This window comes from Arvicanthis niloticus, chromosome 18 (genome assembly GCF_011762505.2).
Source record: "Arvicanthis niloticus isolate mArvNil1 chromosome 18, mArvNil1.pat.X, whole genome shotgun sequence".
NCBI classification, from domain to species: Eukaryota; Metazoa; Chordata; class Mammalia; order Rodentia; family Muridae; genus Arvicanthis; species Arvicanthis niloticus.
This window is the reverse complement of record NC_047675.1, coordinates 47,626,699-47,650,200: the sequence shown is the minus strand read 5'-3', so window position 1 is coordinate 47,650,200 and position 23,502 is coordinate 47,626,699. Positions and strand designations below refer to the sequence as shown.

General features: G+C 47.9%; 1 protein-coding gene and 1 non-coding gene across 3 annotated transcripts in view; one reads left to right on the top strand and one right to left on the bottom strand.

Moving 5' to 3' along the window:
• Nucleotides 1–18,844: 18,844 nt before the first annotated feature.
• Nucleotides 18,845–18,951, bottom strand: LOC117723636 (U6 spliceosomal RNA). The gene has a single exon (XR_004608732.1). It is a non-coding gene; the product is annotated as a U6 spliceosomal RNA (small nuclear RNA).
• Nucleotides 18,952–20,018: 1,067 nt separating this feature from the next.
• Nucleotides 20,019–23,502, top strand: part of Klhdc4 (kelch domain containing 4) — a 28,922-nt gene continuing 25,438 nt past the window's right edge. The window contains exons 1-3 of one of the 2 annotated variants that reach the window (XM_034522258.2): nt 20,019–20,197; nt 22,119–22,210; nt 22,640–22,718. In XM_034522258.2, coding sequence (XP_034378149.1) covers nt 20,099–20,197; nt 22,119–22,210; nt 22,640–22,718 — 270 coding nt within the window. In that variant the 5' untranslated portion in view covers nt 20,019–20,098. The remainder of the gene's footprint in view (nt 20,198–22,118; nt 22,211–22,639; nt 22,719–23,502) is intronic. The other variant, XM_034522259.2, reaches the window with a different exon arrangement.

The following is a 23,502-nucleotide window of genomic DNA, read 5'->3' as shown; positions in this document are numbered from 1 at the left end:
ACACGTGAATGAACACAGATGCACCTACACACAAACACACGTGAATGAACACAGATGCACCTACACACAAACACACGTGAATGAACACAGATGCACCTACACACAAACACACGTGAATGAACACAGATGCACCTACACACAAACACACGTGAATGAACACAGATGCACCTACACACAAACACACGTGAATGAACACAGATGCACCTACACACAAACACACGTGAATGAACACAGATGCACCTACACACAAACACACGTGAATGAACACAGATGCACCTACACACAAACACACGTGAGTGAACACAGATGCACCTACACACAAACACACGTGAATGAACACAGATGCACCTACACACAAACACACGTGAGTGAACACAGATGCACCTACACACAAACACACGTGAATGAACACAGATGCACCTACACACAAACACACGTGAATGAACACAGATGCACCTACACACAAACACACGTGAATGAACACAGATGCACCTACACACAAACACACGTGAATGAACACAGATGCACCTACACACAAACACACGTGAATGAACACAGATGCACCTACACACAAACACACGTGAATGAACACAGATGCACCTACACACAAACACACGTGAATGAACACAGATGCACCTACACACAAACACACGTGAATGAACACAGATGCACCTACACACAAACACACGTGAATGAACACAGATGCACCTACACACAAACACACGTGAATGAACACAGATGCACCTACACACAAACACACGTGAATGAACACAGATGCACCTACACACAAACACACGTGAATGAACACAGATGCACCTACACACAAACACACGTGAATGAACACAGATGCACCTACACACAAACACACGTGAATGAACACAGATGCACCTACACACAAACACACGTGAATGAACACAGATGCACCTACACACAAACACACGTGAATGAACACAGATGCACCTACACACAAACACACGTGAATGAACACAGATGCACCTACACACAAACACACGTGAATGAACACAGATGCACCTACACACAAACACACGTGAATGAACACAGATGCACCTACACACAAACACACGTGAATGAACACAGATGCACCTACACACAAACACACGTGAATGAACACAGATGCACCTACACACAAACACACGTGAATGAACACAGATGCACCTACACACAAACACACGTGAATGAACACAGATGCACCTACACACAAACACACGTGAATGAACACAGATGCACCTACACACAAACACACGTGAATGAACACAGATGCACCTACACACAAACACACGTGAATGAACACAGATGCACCTACACACAAACACACGTGAATGAACACAGATGCACCTACACACAAACACACGTGAATGAACACAGATGCACCTACACACAAACACACGTGAATGAACACAGATGCACCTACACACAAACACACGTGAATGAACACAGATGCACCTACACACAAACACACGTGAATGAACACAGATGCACCTACACACAAACACACGTGAATGAACACAAATGCACCTACATCACCAAGGGCTTACAGTGCCTGGCCAAGGAGGAATAATGGCTTTTTTTTTTTTTTTTTTTTTTTAATGGCAATAGTGTCTGAGGTATCAGGCAGGGGCATTTGGGGTTATAAGCAGAGACCCACTGTAGGGCAAACAGATGAATGTATTTGCAGGATCCTACCAAGCTTGCTTCTGTACCTCCAATACCATGCCTCCCCCTGCATGCCACCCAGCCTATGAACCTTGCCAGTTACCCTGTGCAAAGCAGCACCGCAGGCTCCAGCACCTGGAGTGGACCTGGCCAGCTCAGGGCACATCCTGTTCCTTTTCTTGCCTTGCCTGTTAAGTCTCTCTATGTCCAACACATTAATTCCCAAAGAATGAAACAGCCAGAGGGACCCTAGAGAGCTGGGACTTGCTCCAGAGGATTAAATGACTTCCCCAACCTGACGGAACAAGTCTGCAGAACAGCCTTCCCATCTTGGATGGTGACACTGTCTTTTGTTATCCTTGTCATGTCTCCGTGGTGCTCTCCTGGCGTCACAGACATCTTGGGCAGCAGACAAGAAGAGCCTGGTGCAGAGCGGGGAGCCTTTTCTCTAATTCCTCCCTCCAGCAAAGAACAGCAGCGTCTCCTGACGTCAAGCTCTGATCTAAAAGATCAGCCGATGTGTCTTTCCATCAAAAAGACAAACCACTGCTTGTTTGGCTTTTCCTTTGAAGCAAAAGCTTCTCAATGACAACAAAACCTTGACAATGAACCAGCAAAGCCGTAGGAGCCCACGGCTCAGATTGGCTGCTGAAGGGCAGTCATCTGTCCAGGCTGGTGTGGGAGGGGTGATAGGTCTCAAGACTGCCTGGGGCTAAGTTCCACTGAATCTGTGACCTGAAATGGTATGCAAAGGCTCAGGAATACGTCCTGTTATCTTCTTCCCTTATAAAATGAAGCATGCAAGAGTGAGACTACTTATGATTACTTGGGCTTCTGTGAAATTGCACGCTGTGACTAGCTTTAATGGCCAACTTGACACAACCTAGACAACCTGGGAAGAGTGCCTCTCAGTGAGGGACTATCTGTCTATATTTGGATGGCCTATTGGGGATTGTCTTAATTATGTTAATTGAGGTGGTGAGATCCAGTCCACTGTGGGTGGCACCATTCCCTAAGTTTGGGTCCTGGGCTATATAACAGTGGAGGAATGGAGCTGAGCATAAGCAATCGAACAGGCAAGCAAGCAAGCAAGCAAGCAAGCAGGGAAGCATTCATCTCTCTCTGCCCTTGACTTTGTATAGGGTAAAACCAGATGTTTGAAGTTCCTGACCCTTCACTTCCCCATAATGATGGATGGTAAGCTGGAACTCGGAGGTAAAAGAAACCCTACCTTCCCTAAGTAGGTTTTTGTTAGGATATTTTTATCACAGCAGCAAAAATGAAGCAAGATCACATAGTCACTGGTTTGCCTGGACATTGCCTACTCATGGGCAGTGCACCTCTGCCTAGTCGCTCATGGGAGTACATCTGTGTCGCTCCTTGACAGCTCAGGGGTAAAGACTTCAGCTCCACCTTCCTGTTAGAATTCTTAGTCTCTTGGTTCTTTGTATTTCCATTACATTTTAGAATCACCTTGCTAGCTAGCACTTATGTTTGTTTTCATGCATGCACACATGTGCTCATATGCGCACATACACACACACACACAGACAGAGGGGGAGAGAGAGGGAGGGGGGCTGACTATGAACAGTTGGTAGAGCGCTCATCAAGTGTGCGTGAGGCCCTTGCCCAAGCACAGCATATTGAGGCACAGTAGCACAGATCTGCAATGCTCACACTTAGGAGGTAGAGGCAGGAAGATCAGAAGTTCAAGACTATCCTCAGGTCCATAGAGTCTATGGCTGTGGGCTCGGGTGATGGCTCTATCAATAAAGGACTTGCCAAACAAGCACCAGGAAGTGAGTTTGAATCCCCAGAGTCCATGTTAAACAAACAAGACCAAACCTGGGCACTGTCATTCTTTTGTTACCGGAAGTACTGGGAATGCAGAGACAGGCAGATCTCTGTCTAGGACTCACTGGCCAGCCAGCCTAATCTAATCTGCAGTCTCTGGTCCTAGTGAGAATCTCAGTTTCCAAAAACAAGGTGGTCAGCTCCTAGAGAAAGACACCTCCAACTGGACTCCCTTCACATATATAGGCACACATGCACTAGCGTGTGCATGCGCACACACACACACACACACACACACACACACACACACACAGAGAGAGAGAGAGAGAGAGAGAGAGAGAGAGAGAGAGAGAGAGAGAGAGTGAGTTTGGGGCCTGCCTGGGCTGGGAGGGGGGTGTTGAGGTGCTAGAGAGATGGCTCACTGGCTGCTGTTGCAAAGGATCCCAGTTCAGTTCCCAGCACCCACAGGGAGCTCACAACCCTCTCTATCTCCAGTTCCAGGGGATCTGATGCCGTCTTCTGACCTTGGAGGGCACTAGGGACATACGTGGTGCACATACATACACGCAGACAAAGCATTCATACACGTAAAATAAATAAATCTAAAAAAAAATTTTTAAGAGGTAAGATGGGAAAAAGAAGGTTGGACCTGGCTGTGTGGTGGAGCACTCGCTGGGATGACGGACTCACTGGGATGAAGCGGCTGTGGAGGATTCTGGAGAGCTGACAGCTATCTGATAGAGGTTTCCACTAAGACTGAGTGGGAAGTACAGGGAGTTCCTATGTCCCCAGGGCCCTCCCACATGGAGAACCTTCCCTATGATCGGCACTGGGGAATCAGAGTGCTCTGTTACATCCAATGAGCCTGATAAACCAGCCAGTTCCATGCAGAAAGCTTTAGACAAGGAGGCCTGAGTTAGTGATGGACTGATAGGAAGGGCTCTGACTCTCTGTTTCTCCATCTCTGTCTCTCTTTATCTCTGTCTCTGTATCTCTTTATGTCTGTCTGTCTGTCTGTCTGTCTGTCTCTGTCTCTCTCTCTCAGTGCCAGAGATAGAACACACATGTTTTGGAACTATCCGGCAAGTGTCCCACCTCTGAGCTATATCCCCAGCCCTTTTTCTAGTTTGTTTTTTTTGAGGCAAGGCCTCAGGCTGTTGTTCCGGCTGGCCTTGAACTCACTCTTGCGGCCCAGACAGAGTGCCTTACAGTCCTTGTGTCTCAACCTCAGAAGTGGCTAAGACTACAGACCTGTGGGGTTACTCTCAAGGACCCTAAGGTGATTCTAGATCCTAGGCTACATTCTCAGTATTCTCAGTACTGCACCCCAGTACTCGGGGGCAGACCATGCCCATCAAACAGGCTCTACTACTTGAACGACTGCCATCCTGGGGGGGTCTCCCCACATACACCCCTCCTTCAGGGGGCTCCACCTTAGTTTCTTATCTCACTCCTGTCTACACAATGTATGCTTCAGTCTCCGACACCTCCAGCTACGTCACATTTCCTCTGCAGATGCTCCACCCTTGGACAGCAAAGCTTTAGCCGTCTGTCTCAGTACCCATAGCTAGAGAAATGCCAGGGATGCCCCCACACTTTTCTGAGGTTTTGTTAAATCCTACTGACTCTGCCAGTGTTCAGCAAGAATCTCTGCCTTGGGTGGGTGTGTGGGTGGGGAGTAGGCTCCATTTACCCTCTCTTTATAAAGTCCCAATGACAAATCAAAGTTCAGTTACACCAAAGGTCACCCTGGGGAACCAATGAGTTTGTGGGGTTCATGGACAGGAGTATGGGTGACCTTAAGGCAGTCACCCTGGAGGACCTGTGCTCAGCAGGGATGGTGGCTCTCCACAGTCATGTAGAAAGAGCCTCTTCCCTAGTCCTACAGAAGCTATAGCCTCTAGGCTCCCCCTGAGGCCCTGTGAAGTTGGGGTAGAATTGCGTTGAAAGAGTGACCGTATACTCAGCTGAGGGTCCTCTCCTTCTGTGAGACAAAGTCACCAGTTAATAATTCCAGCTCTGTTGCAAGCAAGCCCGGCCTCATTGAAGATGGAAGGTATTAGGTTGGCCTGGAGGGTATTCTTGCACAGCCTACTTTACCCACTGAGCCATCTCCTGTCCCCAGACCAATTTGCATCTTTCCTGCAAATTATCTCAAAAGGGAGAAAAACTGCTCTAGACACAGCGGAAATGAACCTCAGGAAGAAGCTTAGGAAACAAATAACAAAAGTGGGGTTGCCAGGCAGGGAGAAAGGGGTAGAGAAGGTTAGAATATCCCCTGAGGACACAGAGTTCTCTTGATGGGAAGTGCAGAGGTCACTCAGTGTCAGTTTCTTCCTACGTGTTCATGACTAAGATGTAGGTGAAGGTTAGGATTAACGCAGACACACATCCGCCTCTGCCCTGCCCTGGGCACGCCCTGGGCACGCGGCTCCTCTCCGTCATCCTCCCTGCACCATTTATTTTCAGGACAGATGAGCAAACAGTAGTTCACCTGTTTCCATGGTCACCTAGGAGATATTTGAAGGGGAGTGATTGTGTGGACAGCAGCTGTGTCCTAGGCTTGACCTGGCCTTTTCCTTGGTCTCTGTACCCTTCTCGATGGGGGGAAACCAGGCAGGCATCTCCAGATCCCAGAGCCCCCATGTGCTGGCTTGCCAGGCTGGATGAAGGGAGACCCTGTGGTCTCTGTTTGGTGTTTTGGGAAGAGGGGCCCATGCGTACCAACCGGGACACCAATGGCAAGTCTTCCTGCTACTCTTTAAAACTAACCAAGTCTACCCCCAGTCCCTCTTTAGAAGCATAGAGGGAAATGTGGGTTCTCCTAAGCTGTTGGGGGAAAATCAGAAAAAACCTGCAGCTTCTGCCATGGTGGTTTCCAAATAGGCAGGCCTGCAGGTGAGACCCATCTCCTCTGTGATAACGTGCGTCTAGTGTCTACACACCCGGACAACAGGCACGTTTACTAGATAAAAGCATCCCACATGAGGTTCAGTCAGGCTGTGAGCTGCAGCAGGATCCGCTCCTCTTCCCCTTCTCCCCCCCCTCCCCCATCAGCATGATGCAATATTTGCTTCTTGTGTCTACAAGTCTTCCCAAGCCACTTCTGAAATTGCTAGACTGACCCCTGGTGGCCAACAGGGGCATTGCGGTCTCAAGGCTGCTGCCTAATTTCCTCAGGGTGTTGCATCAGCCCTGGCGTAAACTGAGACCTAAGAAGTCACGGCAGTGCCAGACAGCTCTTAGCCACCTGAAAGCCACAAGGGATTTTCTCTGTCTGAGGCCTTATTGCTTCTTGTTTCGGGGACCCTATCTTACATCCGCGTGCGTCTGGCTCCTGATGGACAGGAGCTGGTGGCCAAGGAGGACTCGCACAGGAAGTTTGCTGCTGTTGCCGTACCCAGGACCGATGAGCCCTCAGGCTCAGCCCTCCAACTCTCAGGGCACGTGCACGGACATATACACAGAATAGAAGAAGTGAATGTAAAAAGTAAAAACAAAAAACAAAAACAAAAAAAACCAAACAATGAAAGGGGCCTAGGGAGACGTTCGGAAGAGTGGGGAGCAGAATTCTCAGACCCAGCGCCCATGTAAACGCCTAGCAAATGAGGTGGCCCGCCTGTAATCCCAGTTCTTGAGAAGCTGAGGCAGGGGATTCTTGGGAAAAGCTGCCAGCTAGACTAGACAAATTGGTAACCACTGCCTGATTGAAGTAGGAGACTCTGGCTTCACGCGGGGCGATCAAAGGAGACACCTGATAGGAACCTCAGGCTTTAAATAAGCCGATTCAAGCCGAATTCAAAGTATAAAGGCAGCTTTATTGGAGGCAGCTCTCAGGAAGGTTCACAAGTCCCAAGGAACAGGGACAAAGAAATCACCATGCAGACAGGGACGCACCTGCCTATGCCTCCAGAGGTGAATTATTTCTTTTTCCTTTCTCAGTTTTTTCCTGTTTTGCAAGTTGGCCCCAAGTCACTATATAGCCAAGGATGACCTTAAACTGATCTTCCCGCCTCCACCTCCCAAGTGTTGGCACCCTTCAGCCGTACTCTAAAGTGGAGATCTGTGCGCCTCCTCAGGCAGAGTTGGTTGTTGAGGAGGTGTGAGGCCGCTGCCCCCTGCTGGCTAGCTGCAGCACTGTCGTTAAAAGTTTCATCTTGAGGGTAGACAGACCAGGGTCACCCACTTTGTAAATTGGGGAATAGCCTCGAAGGTCATAGTAACAGCAACCAGGCGTGGTGGCACATGCTAGTAATCCCAATGTGGGCAAGGGAATCAGGAGAACATGGTTATCCTCTGCTACACAGTGAAATCCAGTCCAGCCTGGGCTACTGGAGAGTGTCTCAAAACCCAGGGGGGAAAAAAAGGCCTCCCGCCATATCTACTGGTCAGCCTAAAAATCATATAGAAGCAACATTAAGGGACTAATAAGGTTGTACTTATGTATTTGTGTGTGTGACAATTACAATTAAAGCAAAAGAGGGAATGAATTTGAGAAGGAACAAGGGGAAATTGAGATATTGGAAGAAGAGGGGGAAAAGGGAAGGAGGAATGATGTAATTATATTTCATATTTTAGAAACCCTAAAAACAAAGCACAAAAGCTCCTGCCTGTGACCCAACTGTAAGTCGATTGTAATTCTGATGTGTAATGTACCCCATGCACTAAAAGTGTACAGTCGTATTTCCTCCTGGGAGTATCCCCCAAGTCTACTCTAGTAGAGCCTCCGGGGTCCCCTGAATGCAATGCAGGACTTGGGGAAGGCGAGTGCTGTTGCTGGTGATAAATTAGCTTTCTGTTTCAGCTGGAGTGTGAAAGGTGCCCGTTGCTCTGACTGTGTATATATATATATATATATATATATATATATATATATATATATATATGTGTGTGTGTGTGTGTGTGTGTGTGTGTGTGTGTGTGTGTGTGTGTGTGTATGTGTGTATTTGGTTTTTTGAGACAGGGTTTCTCTGTGTAGCCATGGCTGTCCTGGAACTCACTCTGTAGACCAGACTGACCTCGAACTCAGAAATCCGCCTGCCTCTGCCTTCCAAGTGCTGGGATTAAAGGCATGTACCACCACCGCCCGGCCTGACTGTATATTTTTTAATGTATATGACTACACTGTCTGTCGCTGCCTTCAGGCACACAAGAAGAAGGTATCAGATCTTGTTATAGATGGTTATAAGCCACCACGTGATCGCTGGGAATTGAACTCAGGAACATCACTCAGTGCTCTTAACCGCTGAGCCATCTCTCCAGCCCTGTATGTTAGTTTTTAAATACTGCTCCTATCACAGTTTGGGGCCCCTGGTGCTTTCTCCTTGCCTGCCTCAGGAGACAGCTAGTTTTCCAGGCTGGTGATCTTACAGTCAACCACACATACTGACGGCCCCTGACAGTGGACCCTCAGTACCAGCTGCTAGGCTGTGGAAACAGACACCAGGAACTCTCAGTTCCCTTGAGCTTCTCTTTGGCTGATTGTCTGAAGGCTCGGATCAAGGCCACTGTAGGGGCCAGGTGTTTGCTCTTCGTGGAAGCCGATTCTGAAACCGCCCTTCTGGGCAGGGTGCTAGCCACATCCCCTATTCTTGGCCCAGTCTGTGAATGATGCAACTGGCAAGGAACTGGTGAAATGAAGTGGACTGGAGACATGTTGGTAAGAGGCACCAGGAAGCTGGCTGGAGAGTTGGTGACATTTGAAAGATTCACGGGGAATAAATTCCTACCATCTGATTTCAAGGAAGATGAGATTTCCCCTTTGAAGGCTTTTCCTCATTCAGTACCGAGAATGCGTGAAAAGCTGTGATACCTCCCCACAGGCTGTTCTCTCTTCCATAAGACCCCCCCCCCCATCTCTGTTCACCTCTGTACCTCCAGGACATAACTCTTCCCTCTTTGTAAGATGTTAGTAACACATGAATGACAGCAAACAAAGACTCTCAAAAAAAAAAAAAAAATCTCACAAAGGGACTTAGAGATTGTCTACCCGGCCCCAAGGGATGGTATCAGATGAGCGACTGGTTTATTTAACATCATATGCTAGTGGAGAGCCTTCCGTTTTCAGAGACCCAGAGCCACATACAGTTGTCAGCAAAATTAAGACAGGAGGCTTAGCAGGGAGCAGAGCTAGTGCGCATGCTTACAACTGGTTTGGAGGCTCGAAGCCGGCTCTATCTACTTTTTTTTTTTTTTTCTAAAACAGTGTGCATGTGTGTGTGTGTGTGTGTGTGCGCGCGCGCGCGCGCGCACATGTGTGTCCCTGGCTAGCCTGGAACTCACTCTGTAGACCAAGCTAGCCTGGAACTCACAGAGGTCTGCCTGCCTCAACCTTCCAAGCACTGAGGTCAGAGGCGTGCACCACCAGCGCCCAGCTATTTTTTTTTTTTTTTTTCTACCTACATTTTGAGGTAGACACAAGTTCCTTCTTTGTGGGATTTGACAGTGTAGGAAAGTCTAAAAGTCTTTTCTAACAGACATTTAAACATGTAAACTTGAGTTTACAACAAGGAATTTAAGTATTTTTTCATCTCTCCACCCTTCCAGGATTTTAGGCCCTGCTGCACTCTTGAAACTTGAGTGGCCGAAGTAGCAGACTCCACCCCATTTCCTTCTTTTCCCTTGTACTGATTCTTTTAAATCTAGCCAATCACGAAAGGCTGTGAGGTCAGGTCCCACCCACTGTGGTAAAGACACAGGGGCATCCCACATGCGATCTCTCCCTGTTGCCTCTCGCTCTTCCTTGCTCCCTCTTGAGCAAGAGTCAAGTCTTGCTTCATGGAGACACTTCAGTGGGCATGCTGGTCTTTTCTTTAGGATCCCAGACTTATTTCTTAATAATGGACTCCTCACTAATCATGGATTCTGACCTTGAACATTTAAAGATCTGGTATTGGTTTGGGGAGATAGCTCCTTGGGTAAAGTTGAGGAACCACATGGCAGAAGGAGCAAACCAACTTCTGTAAGTGGTCCTCTGAATTCCGTACATGTGCTGTGGCATGCGTGTACACACACACTCACACACTCTCATACACACACACACACCACTCTACACACACACACCATACCACACACACATACTCACATACACATAATACACACTCATACACACATACACACTCATACACATACACACACACTCACACACTCTCACACACCACTCTACACACACACATACCATACCACACACATACTCACATACACATAATACACACTCATACACACACACCTACACACACACACTCACATACATACTCACACACCACACACACTCACACACATACACACACACTCACACATCACTTTGTAAAGAGAGACTTTGGTATCAATTTCCTGACTAGGTGCTCACATTCCTCTGCTTTCCTTTTTGTTTCAGTCTGAGGAGAAGGTAAGGATGGGACAGAGGGGACAGGGTGGTCCCTGAGGGGACAGGGTGATTCCTGAGGGGACAGGGTGGTCCCTGAGGGGACAGGGTGGTCCCTGGAAATACCATAGTTTCACTGGAGCTTCACTATCCCAGGGAGCTGCTAAGAAACCTATCCCAGGCAACATGGAGGCACAGGTGGCATCTGTGCCAGGTGTGCTGAAGTCTCTTGTTCCCTCTGCTGGCCTCTTGCATCTCACCAAAACCAGTCCAATGGCCTGGTCTCCCAAGGGCCCCTTCAGCATAGGCAGACAGTTGACAGTTGAGTTTATAAATCGCGTATATTTTCTGCCTGTCTGACTCAGGGTTACTATTGCTGTGATAAAACACCATGACCAAAAAGCAAGTTAGGGAGGAAAGGATGTATCTGGTTCACCCTTCCAGATCACTGTTCATCATTGAAGGAAGTCAGGGCAGAAGCTTAAACAGGGCAGGACCTTGAGTCAGGAGCTGATGCAGAGGCCATGGAGGGGTGCTGCTTACTGGCTTGCTCCCCGCTGGCCTGCTCTGCCTGCTTTCTTATAGAACCCAGGACCACCAGCTCAGGGGTGACAGCACAAACAATGGGCTGAAGAGACGGCTTAGTGGTTCAGAGCAGTGGTTCCTCTTCCAAAGGACCAATTAACTGTAATTCCAGTTCCAGAGGATCTGATACTTTCATACCAATGCACATAAAATAAAGTTAAATAAGTTATTAAAAAAAACAAAAACAAAGGAAGACTGGAGAGATGGCTCAGAAGTTAAGAGCACCAACTGCTCTTCCAGAGGTCCTGAGTTCATTTCCCAGCAACCACATGGTGACTCACAACCATGTGTAATGGGATCTGATGCCCTCTTCTGGTGTGTCTGAAGACAGCGACAGTGTACTCACATACATAAAATAAATAAGTCTTAAAAAAAATAAAAAAGGAAGTCTTACAGCTGGATTTTTACGGAAGCATTTATGCTCCCTCCTGTCAGATAACTTTAGTTTGTGTGTCAAGTTGACATAAGACCAGCCAGCAGAGAGCCTTACGTTATTAGGAAAATGCAAATTTAAATAGCAGTGAGGACGGATCTCACTCCTGTTAGAACAGCACAACCCAGAATGCAGAGGCCTCATCCTGGAAGCCTAGGGCAGTACAGAAGCCAGGTGCGGTGGGCAAGGGTTGGAAGCCACGCCCACATCTCATACATCGTCCCAGGATGGCGTCTGATTCTCAGTGTGGCCAGTGATGACCTTGAACCCAGTGCTGTGAGTGCTCCCATACACACCTCAGCTGCGTTGTCTGCTTCACTTGGTTGTGTTTCTCTCCTTATCCCGGCATCCTACCAGGTCAGTGGCACCTACTGTTAAGGAAGTCTTGGGCACAAAGCTCTGAGGCGGGGAAGCTGAGGACGAGGCTCAGGGGAGGAGCATTTATCTGACCTGTGCTAGGACTTGGGTTCCAGGCTGAGCTGGAAAGTAAAGTACATGCTAACAGCAAATAATGTAAGAATGAAGGAAGGGGGCTGGAGAGGTGGCTCAGTGGTTAAGAGCACTGACTGCTCTTCCAGAGGTCCTGAGTTCAAATCCCAGCAACCGCATGGTGGCTCATCTGTAACCAATGTCCTCAGAGCAACAGTGTACTCATATACATAACATAAATAAATAGATCTTTAAAAAAAAAAAAAAGAGTGAAGGAAAGAAGGTCCTGGCATCACTGAGCAGAGGGGAAAGCTCCAATGAAGACCCTGCAGTCCCAGGCAGACGTTCCCTCAGTGCAAACTAAGGCTGGTCCTGGTGGGAGGGCAGCCACACGGAACTTTGAGATACCTTCATTGTTTCCTTTGTTTTTCTTCACTTTATAAGATTAAAAAAACACCAAGAGTATGTCTTAGTTACAGACTGAGAACATTGTTTCAAAATGAACTACAAGCAGGATCCCTAGTCATTAGGAGAAGCAAACTCCAACCCTGGTGAGATGCCGCGGTGTGCACGAGATAAAATGTCCGACTAAGAGGACTGCCCACTGCTGCCACTGGGGACGTGACATGGTGTGGCCACTGTTCCTTTGGAGTCCCCGGCTGGCCTCCTTCCCTAACATGGTCTGACAGAGTCCATTCCTCCCTTCCTCTCTCCAACCCTGCCCACTCAGAAAGCCTCTGAACAGGAAGGGGACAAATGGCCCAGTCCCTCATTCCTGACAGCTGTCCCAACCCCCCTCACTTGAAGTCACCAGCCACTCAAGCCTCTCCCCAGCATCGCCCCCAACAAGCCCAGCATGTAGCAGACAAGTCATTTTCCCTTGCTTACAGTCTGTCAACAACCTCCCTTCCATAGGTCTGCCTGTCTGTTCTCTTCCCCTGAGGCTGGGAAGTCACCCAGGAGCCCATTCCCAAATAAACCTGCCTTTTAAACATTGAATTCAGCTCAAATTGGCTTATTTCTTCAGTGAAGAAAACCTATTAGTCACATTGGAAAAATGGATGGGCAGTTAAAAGATTACATGAACACACACACACACCACACACCACACACACACACACACACACACACACACACACACACAACTAGCTATGACCTAGCCACTCTGCTCCTAAGCACCTACCCAAGAGAAACAAAAGCACATGTCTATAAAAGTCATGCCCAGAGGCCAGGCAGTGGTGGCGCACACCTTTAATTCCAGCACTTGGGAGGCAGAGGCAGGCAGATTTCTGAGTTCGAGGTTAGCCTGGTCTACATAGTGAGTTCCAGGATAGCCAGGGCTACACAGAGAAACCCTGTCTCGAAAACAAAACAAAAGGTCATGTCCAGATTGTTCAAAACAGAAATTTTAGTAATACACCTTCAAGTTGGAAGCAGCTCGCAGCTCAAACACACAAGTGGCACATACAATATAAACACAGCATGGTCTGTTTGCACACAGAGAACTGGCAAGACTTGATGGAGATGCAGTGCTAGAGTGTCTGTCTAGCATCCAGGAGACCCTGAGTTTGATTCACAAGAGGGGGCTGGCAGAGGGAAGGAAGGAGAAGGGGGGAGGGGAGGAGAGGGAGAGAAAGAGAGAGGGGGAGAGAATAGACTATTGAAACAGTCAGTAACACTCACGGGTAAACCTGTAACTCTCAAAACAATCAGGTTCAGTGAAAGAAACCACAGTCCCATAAATGTCCTCCCCAAAGACGTTCTCTTTATGACTCCATTTCTCACATCCTGAAAAAGGTAAGTAATCACTGCCCTTGAGCGCCTGGGGTTGTGAGTGCCCTGAGACAGAGGGGACAACTAGAGAAGAGCACAGGGAAGTTTCTGGGGGTAGAAGTGTTTTTGCAGATGTGGTAGTGGCCTTGTAACAGACATCTAGGCTGATGCATATTTAATTCTATTCTTTTATTTGTTATCTTATTCTTTTATTTAGAAGGAAACCACGTGCAACTCTATGGCAAGAAGTTTAAAAATATTTATTAAAAGAAGATGACTTACTGGCACTGGAGAGATGGCTTAGCAGTTGAGAGCACTGACTGCTCTTCCAGGGGACCTGAGTCCTGCAGGTCTAGTGTCCCCTTTGGCCTCCTTCAGAACTGTACTCACACACACACATGCACACACATGCACTCACTTGCACTCACACACATGCACTTACTTGAACACACATGCACTCACACACATGCACTCACTTGCACACACATATACTCACATGTGCTCACACACATGCACACACATGCACTCATATGCACACACATGCACTCACACACATGCACTTACTTGCACACACATGCACTCACATGCACTCACATGTACTCACACACATGCACACACATGCACTCACTTGCACACACACACTCACACAGATATGCACTCACTTGCACACATGCACTCATTTCCACACAGATTTCCAGTTTGGAACTGCCTTGCTCATGAACTCTCTCCATTATTCTCCGTTATTCTCCTCCATTCTCCAGCCTGAGCTGGTGTGTCCTCCCAGAGGCCAGGGCAAGTGTGTGTCCTTTCTGTTTCCTAACAGCAGTCTGTTCCAGCTTAGCCACGTGTGCACACTTTAAGCATATTCTTACTGTTTACAAAGAATAAATGAATACATCTTTCCTATGGTAGGAAATGATATTTCCCGACTCTGGGTTTGACTCAAACAAGTAGAAGAATTCAACAACAATAATATATAAGGCCATAAAGAAGTGTTTCTCAATTTGTGGGTCCAGATCCCTTGGGGGGGTGCATGACCCTTTTACAGGGGTCAAAAATAATTGTATGGTTGGGGGTCACCACAGCATGAGGAACTGTATTAAAGGGTGGCAGCATTGGGAAGGTTGAGAACTATGGGCATAGAAGATCTAAACAAGAGATTCCAATCAACCAGTTAATTAATCAACCACACATGACACCTGGAGAAGACAGTGGCAGAATCAGCCACCCTAGGAGCACACTGAACACCCTCTAACTCACGGACACATTGGAAGGGACCAGAAGCAACAGTGTGTTCTCCAACTACAAAAGCAGAAACTAGACATAAGTAGCAAAAAGACAATGGGAGAGGCTGGGATGCAGGCGAGCAGCAGAGCCTGTGGCTAGCACCTGCCTGGCATGCACTGGGCCCTGGGAGCAGAGCCTGTGGCTAGCACCTGCCTGGCATGCACTGGGCCCTGGGAGCAGAGCCTGTGGCTAGCACCTGCCTGGAATGCACTGGGCCCTGGATAACACAGAGATCTCCAGATAGTAGGTCATTAAATAAGGCTTTAAAGTGGAAGAATTTAGCTTTCATTGCAATGCACAACTGGATTTACACCCTCCCTAAACAGTTAGGGAGGGAGACATAACATCTGCTACATGGGTTTGTATTTCAGCCCCCTCCCTCCCTCCCTCTCTCCCTTCCTTTCTCTCTCTGTCTCTTTCTTTCTTTCTTTCTTTCTTTCTTTCTTTCTTTCTTTCTTTTTTCTTTCTTTCTTTCCTTCTTCTTCTTATTTTTATTTTGCTTTCTCAAAAGAGGGTTTCAGGCTGGAGAGATGGCTCAGTGGTTAAGAGCACTGGCTGCTTTGCCAGAGGTTCTGAGTTCAATTCCCAGCAACCACATGGTGGCTCACGCCCATCTGTAATGTGAATCAATGAACTCTTCTAGTGTGTGTCTGAAGACAGCTGCAGTGTACTCATATAGATAAAAAAATAAATAAATCTTTAAAAAAAGAAAGAAAGAAAGAGTGTTTCTCTGTGTAGCCCTGGCTGTCCTGGAACTCACTATGTAGACCAGGCTGGCCTTGAACCCAGAGATCCGCCTGCCTCTTGAGTACTGGGATTAAAGACATGAACCACCATCATCCAGCTTCTTTCCAAAAAGGTTTATTCCTGTTTTATATGTATGCGTGTTTTGCCTCTGCCCATGTCTGTGCACCATGGGCTGCAGGTGCAGTGCCCGAGGAAGCCAGGAGAGGGCGCTAGATCCCCGGAACGGAGATGGTTGTGAATCACTACGTCGGTGCTGGGGGACTGACCCAGTGCTCTTAGCTGCCGAGCCATCTTTCTATCCCCACCCACCCCTTTCTCATTTCCACATTGCACTTGACTCCTCTAGCGGATGTCTTCATACGTTCGTCTGTCTGGACAGAAGAAAGCCTGCTCTCTGGTGTGCCGCCCGTGGCCTGAAATGAGGCCTCACGCTGTAGAACTTCCAGTTAATGTTAAATGAAGCGACTCAGCCCTTCCAATCACATTGGTTATTTGTGGTGAAGGTGGTTAGCAGTCAGCGTCCTTTTCAAGTCCTTTGTTGTTAGTGGACTTTTCTTTCTCCTCAACTTCAAGTTGAAGACAGCAGAGGGCGCCCTGCCACGAACATAAAAGGTGACGAGTTACATTTAAGACAATCTATTAAAATTTCAAAGATGTGAATTTTACTAAAATAGAACTCGGTACTTAATCTTTTCACTATTTTGGGATTCTGACCTCACGCTATCTGTTCTGTTCCATTTCTTTCCTGGTAATGAACGTTTCAACCTCCCGTGAATCACTGTGACATGTACCGTCAAGAGCTTTCCAATTTAGCTTCGAGATTCTTTCAGATAATAAAAGGATTAATCCCTGAAACTTCCAGATCTTTCTAAATCTTCCACAGAGAATACAGTCTCCCTTACACAGGCCTGAAGTATAATATATATACATATATATACACACATATATATGTATGTATATATACGTATATATATGTATATATATGTATATGTGTGTGTGTGTGTGTATAGTTGGACTGATGTGATGTGTTAAGTGTGGTGCTCAGGGGTTACCTAATATTTTCAGAACAGTGAGGAGGATTAGGGATGTTTCAGGTTAAAGCTTGTTAGGAAACAGTGGTTCACTTGAGCAATGGGCAGGGTGCAGACCACTGCAGGTGTGTGGAGGCTCAGCTCTCTCTATCTCTGATCAGGTGATTATTTTCTCCCCTTTACCATCACACATGATCTGCAAGCAGTCTTGGAGATCAGCAGACCCTTTATATGGTTCCTCCATTTCTTTTTCTTTTTTTTTCCTTTTGTAGAACTCTGTCCTCTAGGCATGATATTCCTGTCTCCATCTTGATATCAGAGCTGTTTTGGCTGGGCAGTGGTGGCTCATGCCTTTTAGTTCCAGCACTCAGGAGGCAGAGGTCACTGGATAGCTGAGTTCAAAATCAGCCTAGTCCACAGAGAGGGTTCCAGAACAGCCAGAGTTACACAGAAAAGCTTGTTGTTAAAAAAAACAAACAACCACACACACACACACACACACACACACACACACACACACACACAAAGGAAAAGAAAAAAAAACAAATCAAAGCTGTTTTATTCTGTGTCTTTCCTAGTAATGAAAATTTTAACCTCTGGTGAATCATTGTGACCTGTATCAAGAGCTTCCCAATTTAGCTTCAGGGTTCTTTCAGATAATAAAAGCATTAATCCCTGTAACTTCCAGGTCTTTCTAAATCTTCCACAGAGAATATCTTCTCCCTTTCAGAGGCCTGAAGAAGGAACACTGTTATATATTGTGAACAGCAGAGAACGTTAATAGGCTCTTACACAATTGGGACTTTTCATATTCTCTTGCAAAAGGACGGGGGAGTATCACAGACGCTCACTGGAGATTCCAGCCTATCCTCCCTCCTGCCTCCTCAGCTGCAAGGGGTTTAGTGCCAGGCTGTACAGGAGATGGAAGGTTGCCTGGGACACCAGTGATATAGTGTTTATAAATCATCATCCACCCATGCTAGGTGGGACTTTTATGAGACATGGCTGCCTTAGAGTCACCCATGCTCCTGTAAAAACAAACAACTCAGAACTTCAACAAGCTGGACTTGAAATAATTTCTTTGGTCTTTTAAATTTATCTGTTTGTCTGTCTATCTATCTATCTATCTATCTATCTATCTATCTATCTATCTATCTGTTTTTTGAGACAGGGTTTCTCTGTGTTGCCTTGGCTGTCCTGGAACTCTATAGATCAGGCTGGCCTTGAACTCAGAGAGATCCACCTGTCTCTGCCTCCTGAGTTCTGGGATTCAAGGCTTGCACTATTACCACCCAGTATATATATATATATATATATATATATATATATATATATATATGAATGTGTGTGTGTTTTGATCAGATTCTCTCCCCTCACCAAACTCTGCATAGATACCCTACTACCACACACACAAACAGTGGCCTTTGATGATAAAAATACTTCCTGATTGGCTTTCCTTTGGGATCGAGGTAGGACTGTTAAGGGATGCACACCTCGGACAACACTACAGATAGGTTCTAGCCTAGATGAGCTTTCTGAAGACAATCTCAATTTTGGCTTTGAAAAATAAGGAACGCAGTTGAGCAGTGGCATACCCCTTTAATCCCAGGACTTGGGAGGCAGGGGCAGGCAGGTCTCCTGTGAGTTTGAGGCCAGCCTGCTCTAGAGAGTGAGTTCCAGGACAGCCAAAGCCCCTGTCTCAAAAAAAAAAAAAAAAAAAAAAGAAAGAAAAATATGGAACACTTCACGAATTTGCGTGTCATCCTTTCCCAGGGACAATGCTAATAATCTCTGTATTATTCCAATGTTAGCATATATGCTGCCAAAGTGAGCACATTTCTTTTATCTGTTAACATCCTGTTTGGGGTGAAAAGTTCTGTGTCTCTCTCTCTCTCTCTCTCTCTCTCTCTCTCTCTCTCTCTCTCTCTCTCTCTCTCTCTCTCTCTCGGAGACAGGGTTTCTCTGTGTAGCCCTGGCTGTCCTGGAACTCACTCAGTAGACCAGGCTAGCCTCGAACTCAGAAATCTGCCTGCCTCTGCCTCCCAAGTGCTGGGATTAAAGGCGTGCGCCACCACTGCCCGGCGTTTCTGTGTATCTCTTCAGGAAAAAAAGAAAAAAGAAAGAAACCACACAACACCGTTGTTTTCCTCAAAAGTAATTTTTCTTCTTAAGAACTAGGTTTATGGAAAAATCTGGAACTGAGTTGGGAGCTCACGCCTCCTCAGAGCTTCAATGATTAGTGGTTGGCCTGATCCAAGGCAGTTTCTTTAAAGGCTGTGCTTTGGCAGCGTTCCCACAGAGAAAGAAGATTATTTCCTCGTCTTTGTGTTTCCTTTGCCAATATTTTGCTTGCCCTTGTCCTTACTTTGTGCCATTCCTTGATTACAGCTCAGAGACGACACCCTCTAGGCAATGCACATATTTTCTCTGCTCTTTCAGACCGCGGGTCCCTCTTCCACTCTCCCATTTGAATCAAACCCGGGAGCATATTTTTCTATCATGTCTTTGCCAGACCGTAAATCAAGCACCGTTGGGAATGTAGATACACATCACCAGCCCCGGTGTCCCAGTGGAGAGACATGCTGGTCCAGTGGAGTCACGCCGGCTGAAGGGCAAGGGCACTGCTGGAGAGCCTGACAGCTCCTGGCACATTTTACTTGGGGTAGGAAAAGGGGCTGCCTTAACTCAGGTCAGGAATCCCTGAGTACATGGAAACGCCTCTGCGGAATGAGACCTCTTGCTCGCTCTAGTTTATAGTTTCCAGTTTGCTGGTGTTGCCGAGGAGCGGACACATGACTAACGTGGCCTGGGACGCACGGGCGGGCGGACCCAAATCACTGGTGGAGTCGGCTGCTCCACGGACCACCAGAGAAACGGACAGGAAGTGACCCTCTTCTAGCGCGCCTCTCGTTTCCGGCCGGGCAGAACATCGTCATTCATTTCCCTTCCGTTGTCTCCGCTTGCTGCTTCGGAACCGGCGCGATGGGCAAGAAGGGAAAGAAAGAGAAGAAGGGCCGCGGCGCGGAGAAGACAGCCGCCAAGATAGAGAAGAAGGTGTCCAAGCGCTCGCGGAAGGAGGAGGTGAGCGGGACCCGGAGGGGCGGGCGTGGAGCGGCGAGACACTGCGGGCGGGAGACCCGGAGCCAGGGTTGTGCCCGGGGTCCCTGGGTGGCCCGCAGACGCCTAGCCTAGTGCCTTCAGGCCTCTCCTTTTGTCCCGGGTCCCTTTGCAGCCCCGAGACTCCTCGTTTACCCCTTGGCTCCCTCTTCCTGTTCAGTTCCGCTTGCCTCCCTAACTGTAGGCAGAGTGAAGCAGCGTGGTGGGGTTTAGTGGCGGAGAACTGAAGTTGAATGACTCCTGCTTTGTCCAGGTCTGCGTTCCAGGAATAAAGCAGTAACAGTCCTGCGTCTTTTTTCACTCCCCCCCCCCCCGGTCCCCCAAAGGAGAGCAGATTTTCTTCCAGCAGCTTTAGGGAGTGAGCCATAAGTAGTTTTAGGGGTTTGTTTGTTCGTTTTCGAGACAGGGTTTCTCTGTCTGTCCTGGTAATCTCTCTGTAGACCTGGATGGCCTCGAACTGAGAGAACTCCCACTGCTTCTGCCTCCCGAGTGCTGGAATTAAAGGCGTGTGCCACCAGCAGCAGGAGGTATAAGTAGAATTTAATAACCAAACAAGTCTCTGGAACTGTGTGGTGTTTCAGAACAGTTGGTTGTGATCGTCACTGTCATATTATCAAAGGCATTCGTTATCCCAGGAGCTACAGGTGATCCGTGTCGAACTTCCGGCTAAGTGCCATGCTTGCTGTTGTCTTAGGTCTTTTCTAACCTAAAATTATGGAGGCAGCTATGATGACTAAGGTTAACTCAGTGGTCTGCCAGGCACAGAACTTCCTGGGCTCCCATCCTCGTAATCTTGGAAGAGGGAACCTCAACTTAAGAAGTACCTCCATACCGTTGACCTGTGTGGAGCTGGAGAGATGGCTCAGCTGTTAAGAGCGCATGTTACTTGTGTGTACCTGCCTGGGAGCTCACAGTTGTCTGGCCTTTCTGGGCACCACAGACACACTTTCAAGCAAGATACCTACACACATGAAATAATAAAATTTTAAAAACCTGCTTCCAGGCAAATCTGTGGGGTTATTGTCTTGATTACTGATTGATATTGGAGGATCTAACTCAAACGTAGGCAGGTGGCACTGGCTTGTTAAAGCAAGCTGAGCAAGCTACAGAAAACTAGCCAGTAAGCAGCTTTTCCTCCTTGGCATCTGCTTCATTTCCTGCCCGCTTCCTTTGGGTTCCTGCTCTAACTTTCTTTCACGGTGGACTGTAAGCTGTAAGATGAGATAAACCCTCTCCTCCCCAGTTGCTTTTGATCACAGCAGTAGAAGGCAGACTAGGACACCCTAGTAAACTCAGGGGAGCAGGCACTGTGTGCGTGTGGAAAGGCTCGGTCTCAGCGATGTCCAGCATGCTTGTTACCTTAGTGTCCAGGTCTATGGTGACGGCTGGGAAGTAGGGGTTGTCATGTGGTGGACCCCCAGGTCAGCACTGACCCCATCATTCAGGCACTGGTCTAAAGGACTCAAGGCCTGCTCTCATGGAGCGCCTATGTTAGCATGGGAATAGGAGCTGGAAACCAGTGGGCAAGAAGAATTCCAGGCGCAGCCGTGTAGACAGCAAGACAGGCCGTTGGCACAAACAGGTTGTCAGAGGCCATTGGGGGCAGTGTAGCCAGGGTGTGATGTCCTTCATAGAAAACTCTTGGTTGGCAGGAGGGTGTGCATGCATCTACATCTACAGGGCTGTAGATGGTGTAGATGCTGCTGCTAGTGTCACGATGAGTATTTTCCTGAATGTGTCAGCATCTTTCTGTTTTCAGATCCATGTTAGCACTCAAATGTGATTGGATCCCAGTCCAGCCAGACCAATGGGACAAAAGCTGACTGTGCCTTTGACTCTGAGACAGGTTAGGCAGTCTCACGTATAACTACGTTTGTATCCTTAGGAAGACCTGGAGGCCCTCATAGCCCATTTTCAGACCTTGGATGCCAAAAAGACCCAGGTCACAGAGACACTATGTCCTCCACCCTCCCCACGGTAAGTGAGCAAGCTTTGTTTCCCTATTTTGGGTGGGGGTGTTTCGAGACAGGGTTTCTCTGTGTAGCCCTGGCTGTTCAGGAACTCTCTGTAGACCAGGCTGGTGTCAGAATTCAGTATCTGGCAGCCTCTGTCTCCCAGTTACTGGGATTAAAGGTGTGCATTCTTTAAGAGTAGAGTCTTCCAGGCCAGGCCAGGAAGTTTCACGGGTAGTTAGAGGTTGACTGTCTTCCTGCGTGCTTTCTTAGTTAATTCTAAGGGAGCTTGCCTAGTCCCAGGGCTCTCTGCGAGCATGAGCTTGGTGTGGGGCTGCAGGCTGCAGGGTGGGTCTTGGTCCTGTGCTCTGAGGGGGGGTAGGGAAGAAAGGGAGTCTGCTTAGCTTGGTATCATGTTCTCTGATATTGCTCCTTTGTGGCTTTTGTCTTGCAGGTTAAATGCCTCCCTGTCTGCTCATCCTGAGAAAGATGAATTAATCCTTTTCGGAGGTGAATATTTCAATGGCCAAAAAGTAAAGTATATGTTTTTCTTTTCTCCCAACCTTTTGGGGCTCCTTTGACGTAAATTTAAGTTGGTGACATAAATGTCCTGTCACTCCCTCTTGCACTCCCACATGTTAAGTGTCAAGCCTGAGGCGGGGTGTGAGTGGCTAGTCACCAGAATCCCTTAGGGACCCGCAGCAGTGGCTTCACTGCCTCTTCTCATCAGCAGAGCCTTGCTCCGTTGGGCCGTGTGCACCATGCGCTGTCCCAGGGCTGCTTCTGTTATGCCATGTGATGCTGGGCTCGTCCTGGGCTTTGCCCACGCTATGCATGCAGTCTGTGACGGTGTGCTCTCGGGCCAGCCTTCAGAGTTGTTAGTGAAATTGGAGTCTAGAAGGAAAGCAGTCAGAAGCGTGGGCTCCAGTGCCTGCCACAAGCTCCAGTCATCTCACTGTCCAGCTTGCTGTGTTTTCACGCACTTAAACTTCCTCAAGTTCAGAGTGACAGGAATGCTGTGCCATGCAGCAGAGGCTCTGGGGCCTGAGGAGTCAGTCGGCACACTGACACGGGGTCCTTGACTTGTACTGTTTGCTCTGTGAGCTCTGAGCGTAGAGTAAGGAAGGGATGCTGGTGGGGCCATGCGGCCGTGCTGTTCTGGGACAGGCAGTGCTCTTTAAGAAACAGTGGCGTGTGAGGTGGCGCCCACCCACAGGCTGAGGCTAATGTTCTGGGTCCATGTTAAGGTGGGCTGGGCTGAGGGGGGGGAGGTTTGGTGCCTTAGGCACGCACAGTGCGTGTTCTAATTGGCATTTT